General features: G+C 39.7%; 1 protein-coding gene across 1 annotated transcript in view; it reads left to right on the plus strand.

Moving 5' to 3' along the window:
* The first annotated feature begins 300 nt into the window (after positions 1-300).
* hcn2b (hyperpolarization activated cyclic nucleotide-gated potassium channel 2b) overlaps positions 301-12,922 on the plus strand; it is a 101,071-nt gene continuing 88,449 nt past the window's right edge. Inside the window, exon 1 of the mRNA XM_052037811.1 lies at positions 301-953. Within this exon, the coding sequence (XP_051893771.1) occupies positions 301-953 (653 nt within the window). The remainder of the gene's footprint in view (positions 954-12,922) is intronic.

The raw sequence follows: 12,922 nt of genomic DNA on the forward strand, positions 1-12,922 counted from the left end.
TTCCCCTTCGCAAAGTATTGCAGGCAATTTGCGTACCAAGGAACATCTCCCAAGATTGTCACCGCCCCGGAACAAAATGTCAATGAATTTTCCCGTCTAACTTTAGACGGGCATCTTCAGGTGGACAGGGGCAGGGTCGTGGGAGTCTCCTAAGATGTAGCTTGGTGGGTTGGTTCACCTTCTCGAACAGAAGAGACGAGGACACTATGTCCCTAGCTCCATGCGCCGCTTAAGCAAAAATGTCACGTACAGCCAGCCCATAAGACGTCAAAGCATACCTCTCCAACCGTATCAGCATCCATGGACAAATTGCGTCCTACGATGCGAAGAAGGCTGTACAGCCTACCACAGCATATAGGTCCCAAATCGAGCATCATGGACGAGGAGGATGATAACGAGGAGGATACTCGCAGCAAAAGCATTAAGATGAAGGCAATGTCGTTGCCCCCAGGAGGGGGAGGCGGCCGAGGACATAATAATAATGACAGTAAGCAAGGGGAGCCGAACCAGGGAGAGGTAGAAACAGCCGTGAACATGAAATGCAACACGAACGGGGATTGCAGGATGACCCAAGGAAGTCAGTCTTCCATCAACAGGGGCGAGGAGAAGAAGCCCGAGATGGAAGGAGGGGATTCCTCCCAGAACGAAGATAAGAAAGAAACCAAAGTGGCTTTCTCTGCCACACCGAGCAGGAAATCGTCCCAGCTTCAGCAGCAGGAGAGGAATTCCGTGAGCTTCCTGAAATCGGAAGGCGCCGAGCAGATCCTGGCCGAGGATGGGGAGCAGAGCGGCAGTCAGGCCAGCTTCATGCAGAGGCAGTTCGGGGCCATGCTTCAGCCGGGGGTTAACAAGTTTTCCCTGCGAATGTTTGGCAGCCAGAAGGCTGTGGAAAGGGAACAGGAGAGAGTGAAATCGGCTGGAGCATGGATTATCCATCCTTACAGTGACTTTCGGTGAGTACTGCAGTAGGAGGCTCTACCCTCAGACATTAAACGTCATGCATACACATTGTATTAGCTTGTATACATTTGTACACAAACTACCCCTCAGGCATTAAACGTGATGCATACACATTGTATTAGCTTGTATACATTTGTACACAAACTACCCCTCAGGCATTAAACGTGATGCACACTTTTACCTGCTTGCGTATAATTGTACATAATGACTGCCTGCAACACCATCACCAATTGTGTGCCGGTTGCCACCTGCAATGTTGAAGGTCGATTTACAGTAACCTGTTCAGTTTAGATGCCTGTTAGCAGACATTCCCAAATTAAAATTGCAAGTGAGTTAGCAAACCATCCCTTTTTTAAAAAAAATAAAATGCCGGTCACAAATGCGGGCAGCCCCTTCAATTTGCGTAGCGGATCCCTTTTGCACAGGGTCGGAGAGTGTGTGTGCTTTTAAAGTGAATCAGATTTCAGCTGTGTGAGAGGCGCCGCACAACTGCAGTGGATGAGAAACTGTCCTCTGTTCCGGAGAAGTGCTATTTGTCGCTTCTGCCGAGCTAAACGGCGCAGGTGGTCCCGGCGATAGAAAGACGGCTGACTTAACTTCTCGGGGGCCAATAATTGGCGAAATAGATCACACACGGGCTCGGGGCATTGCTGCATCTGTAACACAGTTTCCTTGAGGCGTATTTATACCGGTTAATAAATGCCTACAGAGGTTAGTCTTGTGCAGACCTAGTGCATTGCTTAATGGAATTAATTATTTCTCTGAAGGGATGTTCCCTTTATTACTTGGGGCAAGGTACTGTAGTACAATGTGTAAAGGTGACCCGAGAATTTATTTTTGGCATTGATGCATTTCCGAGGCTTCTATGTCCTTGGGCCGTGTGGCGGCTGGCGGCAGTGTTACCACATCATCACGCCCCTTGAGTAGACAAGGCACTTTATCATCAGCATCTCCGGGGATGCGAGAGGATGGAGTAACGGAGTGGCATGTGTTTGTCTCTTCGGGGAGGGTGGCGGGGAGTAAGATGCCTTCTGCTGTCACCACTGCAGGCAATTTTGCTTCTTTTTAAAAAAAAAACTTTGAGTGTTTACAGTCCTGGGTACTGCAACCGGCTCCTCCCCAATGGGAAGCACATCTTCTACCAGCTGATGGACCTAGCCTGGAGTTATACTGTAACTCATACCGAAGGCCCTTTATCTCATGTCTTTGAAATTATAACCGTACCTCTTTCATTGCAAAAAAAAACACACATCTGTTAATTTTCACGCATCCAGATTTGTTCTGGTAGATACAACTCCACAAGCTTAAGTAGTATTGCCCATCCCTCACTCAGTGTGATGATACATTTCCCTTCTATCGCCTCAGGGATATAAATGAAGAACATTTGTGCTTATTTGAATAAAGCAACAAATTACTATTCATCTTTCATTGATGCAATTCTTGGCATAGTTCAACTCTCATTCTTGTTGACTTATTTACTTAATAGTTGCCCCAATGAAACAAGGGTTGAAGTCAATAAGGTGGTTGATGATTTCATACAATGTCAGCAAAACTTCCTTCAATTTAACTGTCATTGCTCGGGTATTTAGCTCCACAAGTGCTACCAAAGTGTGGTACAAGCCAAATAGTGGATTTGTAACCAGTGAATTACTAATATCCACAATAATAATACTCAGCTTACAGATAACTCGGCAAATATTTGGATATTTTCTATAAACCATCCTTCTTAGCACCCAGACATACTGTACATAGCAGACAATCGTTGCTGCAATGCTTGTTTACAATTGTGAGAATTATTGAATCATCTTCACACCCCATAGCCATATTGCACACGATATTGCAATTCCACTAAAGTCAGTTTCTTTTTTTCTTATCTTACTTTCACTTTCTATTAATAATTTCTATCATCCAATTTATCAGAAGCAAGGAGCTTTAACTAGTTTCCTATCCATGCAGACTGTATGGAATAAAGGTCTGTGAATTATGCCTTTAACAAAATGTCTATTTCCATATTTTGAAAATGGGCTATTTATTTTGTTTCTCACTTTCAGAAAACTTTATTTGAATTATGCCTTTAGAAATTATTTGGATGTGTTTCATTTGTTATTTGTTTTACAGCTTTGATTTGCACAGTCTGCCATTCTCCCATTTGGATCCACCCAGTAACTAATTTTTTAAGGCTTGAAATAGAGGTTGAAAAAAGTTGGATTTGTGGTCATTTTTGATTGAAAAGATCTTGCAGTAGGGGAATACAAGCATGATTACAGTGGATTGAAGGGGGTGGGACAGCTAATTATAATGGATATTGACATGGATTTTATCTCTTTTAGAAAATTTTATCGATTGAGATATGCATTCCATATGTTTGTGTTTATTCTAATATGAAACAACACCAATTAAATATGAATTGTTTTTTGCCATTCTATCTTGAAAACAATGGGTGCAGGGAATATTCTTGTATACTGTGGGTTATGTAATGTGATTGTGTGTGTGTGTGTGTGAGAGAGAGAGAGAGAGAGAGAGAGAGAGAGGGAGAGAGAGAGGGGGGGGGGGTGGTGGGGGGAGAGATATACTAGTCCCAGCATCTGATGCAGCTAAATGCATGTTTGGACTCGAGTGAGGTCCCAATGGAATTGTTGCCACCATGTTTGACAATGACATATTGCAATTTGCAGCAGTGGGAATATTTTACCAAAGGCTCTGAAAAATAATAACTGCTGAGTGTTTGGTGCAGAAGATGAGTAATAAATAGCAGCATGGGCATCCTATGTAGTAAAGTTTATTGTGATGTTGCTTTTCACATAATTACATTAATTTTGCCTATTAAGCATTTATGAATCAAAACTGAATGTAAATCTATTACATGTTCCAGACCACATGCTGCCTAAAGGAATCCCTGAACAAGAACAAAATTGTTTAATAAATAATCAGTGACATTAATATATCAATCACTGGCTTGTATGTTCATTTGTTCTATAGAAATGTGGTGGAGGCCTTGCATGATTAAATTATGCAAGTGATAATCTGTGTTATACAGATAGCTCAGTTATAAAACAGACATTCATTCAGAAGCAGGGATGAATAAGATAAAGAATTGCTTTCATCTTAATGCCAAGGATCTCTATACTTTGATTTTAAAAAATAATTCTGTAGCAATTCCAAATTCAGAGAGTTTCCCAGGAGTTTCAACAAATGTATTATTAGGTATCTTATTATTAGTAGCAGTTGTTTCCATGATATCAGTAATGAGTATTGGCAATTTTATGCTGGAATATTGGGCTGAAGTAATTAAAGAATGAAGTATAGCTTCCTTCCTTTCTTCTATTCCAGCATAAAGCAAAGTGCATGTTTAGCAATTTAGTATCCTAGCAGTCAACAAATGACAGTTCAGTAATCTATTAATTCTTGCCAGCTCACCCAGCTAGATAATTCCATGTATTTTGTTAGTAATTAAATACTTCATTTTTAAGGGCTGAACAATGAATGTCTTTAACTTGATTTTAAAGAGATATTAATTGTGACTGCAATACACTCAATGAACTAAAATGTTTCACTAGAGTCTAAATTTGCATTCAGTGGCATCAGTATTTTTCTCTCTCTCACACACACTCACATTACATAGCTCTTAATATTTATACAACTAATTTGGTATTAGGAAATTCATCAACAATGTGTAATATTCCCTAATTAAAAGCCCTATGGTGGTCATGCCATATTAGGTATCTAACTCATACAGTTTTCTCTGGTGACTGAGTTCCCAATCTCAGGGATTACAGACATTATGCTATTGCAAAGTGAATTGTTAAATTTAAGCAGACAGCTAATTTGACTGGTGAGTCCAAGCACAGAGCCATCTAGAGCATAAGGTGAGTAAGGCCCAGCAAGTGTGAGATGCTGGAAATCAGTTGATTCTTTCAGTAATGTATTTTTGTTTGCATTGTGTCAAGAACTTTTCCCTTTTACTGTTTAGGAAATGTTTACTGTTCACCTAGAAAACTATTATATAAGGTAGGGGTGGATAAGGGAACATTTTTAAACTAACTTGTCTTTTCACATCTATACAAGCATGTACAGTATTATATGCAGGCCTGCTAATCTATATTTCATGCAGCTGGTAAAATTCTTCAATCACAATTGCTTCTCAACAAAATGACAATGTTATTTTCTATGCAGAGATTAAATCACGTATATAAATTATAATAGCACCGATTTAATGTTTGAATATTGTGGATAATGTGTGGTAAATATTCATACAAGGTCTCTTCTCTCAATATGAGCTATCATGAGCAAATACAAATATTTTAATGGTTGGTTGAGAATTGCTTGCCCTGTGGCTACAGACCAGTACTTTGAAAAAAGGCTAATACAAGCAAAATCATTATGATTTCTTTTAAAATATGCATATTTTACAGAGTTTGCACAAACCAGCAGAACCTGTGAGCAAATTGTGCCATGGGTATGGATATGATTTGGATATTGGTACAGATTTACAACAAATGCTCGAGTCACAATATCTGGAGGTGAAGTTTGGAAATTGGTCCTTCATCTCACCGGCCGGATTCAATCCAGTTCTAACTGACAGAATGAGTGACGCGTCTGTCCAGGCCCCATGTGCAATAACATTTCTAGCTGATCTGTAATCACAACATGAAAGTATTAATTCAACAGTAAATAGCAATGTAGTTCAAGTGGTACAAAAGTTTAAATAAAACTGAAAAGTACCATATTCCACAGAACTAACTTTGTTCACCTTGACAAACGGGAAGTTCACAAAATATGCATTAAATCTCCCCCCCCCCAATTCTCACAATTTCTCCCCTCTCCTGGTAGGAGAAAAAACACTTCTCTCCATTCACACAGATTTTTTGTTTGCTTTATTTACAGTTTCAACAATTACTCTCCCATAGGAACAAGTACTGCATTTCCCACAGTAAGACAAAAAAATTAGAAAAAAACAACAAATAATTTATTTTTCCCCAATATTGTTTCACATTGAAATAATCTTGAGGAATTTTGGCATTGCAAATTCTAGCAAGTTATGAGAGTGAGGCATTGGGAATGAGTTATAGCCTTGCCCTCAGTATTTTGTTGGATTCGTTCACAAGTCTCACGACAGGGATTGTCCAGGGAATAGTCTCATCTGCCTGGGGAGTTTGGAGGCTTCCGAGTCACTCTCCAGGTGGAGTTATTTTCAAGAGCACAATCTGGAGCCTGCTCCTCAGGGGAGTGGTTTGTCCACACGCCAAGAGACATGCTCCCAATCCATCCCACCGCTCACCCCCTCCCACCTGCTTTCCTTCCCACTTCAACGGGATTTTCACTGCACTTTAAATGTCAATACGAATCCCGTCTATTTAGTAATAGGGGCTGCAGCCAACATCCATAAAATTGAACAATTCTATTGACAGGTCAACATTTTTACATGATTTTTTTTCCAGGATTCCCATTACTTGTTGTGCCCTTGACCTTATGCACAGCAGCAGTACCTGAGAATTTAGGCAGTGCATTGACTGCAGAAAGTTGATTACAAGAACTTAACTAAAGACTTTATAAGATAGAATGTCAGTGCGGTTGCACACAGCTCAGTAGCACAACAACCTAGAAGTCTGAAATCTTGTATGTTTGGTTTAGCATAAAGATGAGCACCACACTTTTAGTTTTTCTAACACCCCCCAGCAGGCTCTCCATTGTCCAAAGGGACGTAATTTTAATTCCCCCATTGAAAATTGATGAGTTTTTTTTCCCAGATCTGTTTTTGAGGTAGAATCATAGAGTCAGAGAGTACTACCGCACAGAAACAGGCCCTTCAGCCCATCTAGTCCATGCCGACCTGATCTTCTGCCTAGTCCCATCTACCTGCACCTGGACCATATCCCTCCAAACCCCTCTCATCCATGTCCCTATCCAAACTCCTCTTAAATGTTACAGTTGAACCCGCATCTACCACTTCTGCCGGCAGCTCGTTCCACACTTGCACCACCCTCTGAGTGAAGAAGTTTCCCCTCGGATTCCCCTTAAATATTTCACCTTTCACCCTAAACCTATGACCTCTGGTTCTAGTCTCACCCAACCTGAGGGGAAAAAGCCTGCATGCATTCACACTATCTATACCCCTCATAATTTTGTGGACCTCCATAAGATCTCCTCTCATTCTCCTGCACTCCAGGGAATAAAGTCCTAATCTATTCAACCTTTCCCTATAACTCGGGCCCTCAAGTCACAGCAACATCCTTGTAAGTTTTCTCTGCACTCTTTCAAGATTATTGATATCTTTCCTGTAGGTAGGTGACCAGAACTGCACACAATACTCTAAATTCAGTCTCACCAACATCTTGTACAACTTCAACATAACATCTCAACTCCTGTACTCAATGCCCTGATTTATGAAGGCCAAAGTACCAAAAGCTCTCTTTACGACCCTATCTACCTGTGATGCCACTTTCATGGATCTGTATTCCCAGGTCCCTTTTTTCTACTGCTCACCTCAGAGCCCTACCATTCACTGTGTAAGTCTTACCCTGGTTTGTCCTCCCAAAGTGCATCACCTCACACTTTTCTGCATTAAATTCCATCTGCTATTTTTCAGCTCATTTTCCTAGCTGGTCAAGATCGCACTGCAAGCTTTGATAGCCCTCCTCGCTGTCCACTACACCCCCAACCTTGGTGTCAATCTGCAAATTTTCTTATCCAGTTTACCACATTATCATCTAAATCGTTAATACAGATGATCAACGACAATGGACCCAGCACCAATCCCTGCGGCATACCATTAGTCTCAGGCCTTCAATCAGAGAGACAACCATTTATTACCACTCCCTGGCTTCTCCCACTAAGACAATGTTGAATCCAATTGGGTACTTCATCCTGATTGCCAAGTGACTTAACCTTCTGGACCAGCCTGCTATGTGGGACTTTGTTGAAAGCCTTGTTAAAGGCCATGTAGATAATGTCCACCGCCTTTCCTTCATCACCCTTCTTAGTAACCTCCTTGAAAAACTCTATAAAATTGGTTAGACATGACCTGCTATGCACAAAGCCATGTTGACTATCCCTAATCAGGCCCTGTCTATCCAAATAGTTATATATCCTGTCCCTTACAATACCTTCCAATAATTTACCTATGACTAACATCAGGCTCACCAGCCTATAATTTCCCGGCTTATTCTTAGAGCCTTTCTTGAACAACGGAACAATATTAGCCATCCTCCTGTCATCCGGCATCTCACCTGTGGCTAAAGACAATTTAAATATCTCTGCCAGGGCCCCTGCAATTTTTGCAGGACCCCTCCCATAAGGTCCGAGGGGACACCTCGTCAGGCCCTGGGGATTCATCTGCCCTAATTCACCCCAAGACAGCCAGCACCTCCTCCTTCATAATCTGGATATGGTCCATGACCTCACTACTCTTTTGCCTCAGTTCTATAGTCTCTGTGTCTGTCTCCAGAGTAAATACGGATGCAAAAATTCATTTAAGATCTCCCTCATCTCTTTCGGCTCCGTGCATAGATGACCACACTGATCTTCAAGAGGACCAGTTTTGTCCCTTGCTTAGTAATAGATTAATTCTAAACCTTTCCTATCAATGTACCTGTCTAAATGTCTTTTAATCATTGTAATTGTATCCACCTCTATAGCTTCCTCTGGCAGCTTGTTCCATACACCCACCACCCTCTCTGTGATAAAGTTCCCTTCAGGTCCCTTTTAATTCTTTCCCATCTTACCTTAAATCTATATCCTCTAGTTTTAGACTCCCCAACCTTCTTGTGGAATGGGAAAAAAATTCCTTATTAATCTAATTTTGACTAAAATTCAAAGAAAAACATGATTGTCTGACATCATCAGTCAATGCTTCAACACTTTTGACATGGGGGGAAATCTGCGCATTTGCCTTTTAAACTCCCTTTAAATTTGTCAAATGTAGCCACTCCAATATGTAACATTGGTTGGGAAACTACAAAGGCAGAAAATCTGAAAAATTGTAAACTTATTATCTGGGATGAATGTACAATGACTCACGATGTAGCTGTTGAAGCATTAGATCAAATGTTACAAGATCTTAGGCACAGCAGTCAAATAAAGGGAGTTGTTCCTTTAGTGCTGATTGGAGGCTTTCATCAAGTGCTACCAGTAATTCCATGAGGTACTAAAGCAGATGAATTGAACATTTGTATCAAAGCATCATATATTTGGGAAAATGTTAAACGAATATGCTTGAAAAGTAATATGTGAGTGCATTTGGCATTTTATCTATTTGTGATGAAGTTTGCTTCAAATTTACTCAAATTAGGACATGGGGAAATTAAACAGGAGTGACCTTGATGAAAAGCTTGGGCTGAATTGTTACATCACTTTATGACCTGACACCTGTTTTCCCAAATGTCACTCAACACTGTTTGAATTATCAATGGTTGAGTGAAAGAGCAATTTCAGCACCAAAAGATGATGTACTGGAAGTCACGAATAAAGACCTTCTTTTAATGCTTCCCGGACAACCTGTACAATATAAATCTATTGACAGTGCAGCAGACATTGATGAGGCTGCACATTTTCCTGCTGAATTTTTAAACTCCCTGTCACCACCTGGTGTGCCATCACATTATTTTGAACTAAAAGAAGAGCTCCAATCATGCTACTCAGGAATTTGGATCCACCAATACTATGCAAGATTATCAGTTCAGAAATTACTACCATTTGTAATTGAGATTGCAATAACAATTGGTAATGCTGTTGGGAAAGATGCCTTCATTCCTTGGATACCAATTTTTCCACCTGGTCTACCTTTTTTTAATTCAAGTGACTTAATTTCCCTGTTCAACTTAGTTTTGATAATGAGCATTAACAAGGTGCAAGGATAATCACTAGAAGTTTTTGGCCTTAACTTCAAAACTCAGAACTAATCCCATGATCATCTATATGTTGGGTACTCCAGAGTTGGAGATAAAAAGAATCTACACATTTTTATACCAAATTCAAAAGAAATGTAGTGTATTCTGAAGCACTTCAACATTGAAATCAAGGAAATGTACACATTGTGCATAGGTACATATCTACTTAAAGAGTCCTATATTAAATGTAATTTTGTATACATATTTATTTTAAGTGTGTGCATTTTGATTGGTAATTTTAGTTAAACCATCTAATTTTAACCCCCATTATATTATTCATGGAATGATTATGTATTTAAATTAGACTTTATTTAATTTATAACCCAGTTGCATAGAAGTAAATGCAAACATCATGATCGCCAGCAATAATAATTTGGACAACACTGGGCATAGCAACTGGTATTTGAATAAATTTTAATATTGGACTACACCTCAAAGCATTGATGCCTCGACATTATACGGTTATTGACTGTTGTACACATTTGTTGCATATCTGTATTATGCAGAATATGATCGAATCTATGCAGTCAGACCGATAGTCTTATATTTTCTATGGTTTGTATGCAGTAAAAATGCCCATGGAACAGTAAAGATATTCACTGCTCCTTGCTATGTTTAATCAGTTATTTTAGGATTGATGGTTAGGCAGAGCGAGCGACATTCATCACATGGGATCCAGCTGTTCGAGATGGAAGCCCCCGACTGACACACCAGGCAATTTACGGCTCAGAACGAGAAGCATTACCTTCCTCTGTCTAAGGTGCAGGTATTTTATGCTCTTTAGAAGGAAGCCTGCAGATGTCCTTCTAGTCTGGCCCTTCTAACGTGAGCTTTACCCGCAGTCCATCTCTCCTTGTGGCGACCTTGCGGACAAGGAGACACCGTCACATGATCCACTGAAGCTGGAATACATTGATGACCTTAAATCGATGGTGTCAGCCACAACCTGTTAGAGATTCATTGCCACTTTGACACCAGTGATAACAGGAGTAGTTCTTCTTCGTTACAGCATTATGTCTGCATTTTTCATAATCATTAAGATTATTTTCTTCTATATCTCATTACCACACTTCTGATTGCGAACAGAATAAAAACCCGACTATTGCGTGTACTTTTCCATGAATTAATTGAAGCGCTTCACCAAAGTCACGTCTTTTTCCTTTCCCGCCACGCCCCTTTCATTTACTTTCTTTTGTTCAGTTCCTTTCTATCTAGTATTCAGCTCATTCATAATTTAAAGAATTTTGTGAGCTAAATCAATCAAAATTGAATAAAGAACAAAATAATATAAAAATATCTAAACTTGGGCATACAAAACACGATTTAACTGACAATTTGAATCAATGGACTTGGAGCAATAATATTTTGCATCCTCTTGTCTTTCTATTTGGATTGAACTGACCCTGTCTTGATTTGCCCCTTTTCAATTTGGTTAAATGACCCACTTCTCCATTATTTTAAGATTAAGATACATCCCTTTATTAGTCATATGTACATCGAAACACACAGTGAAATCCACCTTTGTGTAGAGTGTTCTGGGGGCAGCCCGCAAGTGTCGCCACGCTTCCTGAGCCAACATAGCATGCCCACAACTTCCTTACCTGTACATCTTTGGAATGTGGGAGGAAACCGGAGCACCCGGAGGAAACCCACGCAGACAGGGGGAGAACGTACAAACTCCTCACAGACAGCGGCCGGAATTGAACCTGAGTCGCTGGCGCTGTAATAACGTTACACTAACCACTACACTACTGTGCCTGCATTTCTCATTAATCTTTCCCTATTTTTATTGTGTATTATCTGTCTCTTTTATTTTTTGTTTCTCTGCCACATCACCACTTTGATGTTCATGCCAGATATTTTGCATGGTTGTAAATTACAAAGTATTTCAGATTTCACACTGAAGCAATAAGGTCAGCAGAGATTGGCGGTGAAATCACCCAAACTGTATCCAGAAATCATCTTTCGGAGGTAATTTCAAATGATGCTAACTTCCCAGTGGTTGTAGTTTGACTGTCCTTGGTGAAATATGAAGTGTAGACAACTCTCAGATGGTTAATTCTTGAAATTAACTTATATTACATTAATTTCAGTCAAGAGCCTACAGGAGAGTTGACTCTTTGCCACATTTAAGTCTATCACTTGAGCGAGCAGAACCCTGCATATTATACATGGAAGAATATTCAATGCATACATTTCCCTAATGATGTGGAATCACCAGTATAATTTTGGTTATTTCTCTCCTTAGAAAAGTTTGTATCTATAGTATAAGAGTAGTATTTATGCCCTTTCTAATTTATATTAGAGAACTTCTGGGTCAGCTTTGAGAACTTACTGACTACTCTCCATTATTCTGGCTAAACCCTCACACTATAACGTTCTCCAGTATTCTAGCCTTATACTATTCCCCAAATCCTATTTTCTTGTTCCTGTTCTTGTTGTACTTTTTTGTACTTTCAAATGCCATTCTTCTAAGATGCCATGCATTCTTTTTCTTGTATTGTGTTTTAGAGTTCTGGGAGCCCCAACATGTTATTGACATTATTGGGATTCAATATATGCCAACAATATTAATTGATTTTTAGCATGACTTTTAAGGTAGTGTCACTGCTATACAAATCAATGGATCACCATCTTTCCTGTGCAAGTCAGGTGATTCAGTTAAGGGAAGTCAGACGTCATATGTTATCAGGCCCAGACATTACTGAGGTCAAATTATATATACCAATGTTAGTTTAATCATATATTATAAACGTTATTGGCTTGGTATATGTTGCAAAAGAGCCTTGCCATATTAAACCCTTTTATGCTAATACTCTGGGTCTTTTAGGTGTTTTAGATAAGTTCACATTTCTAATAAACTACTTTTATGTGACCTGACTTGTATACTGAGCTGTGCATTTTAACTTTGTTAAAAATTGTTGGGTGCATGAAATTCTAACCAATCACTTGTCTTACATGGCCTTCACATGAATAAAACCTCAAGGTAGACTTCACAATGAGAAACTCAATGGGTGACACACAATCTACTGACAGGCACTGCTGAATCTTTCATTTCATTTTTAAAAAAATAATTT

The sequence above is a fragment of the Pristis pectinata genome, chromosome 24 (genome assembly GCF_009764475.1).
Source record: "Pristis pectinata isolate sPriPec2 chromosome 24, sPriPec2.1.pri, whole genome shotgun sequence".
Taxonomy (NCBI): Eukaryota; Metazoa; Chordata; class Chondrichthyes; order Rhinopristiformes; family Pristidae; genus Pristis; species Pristis pectinata.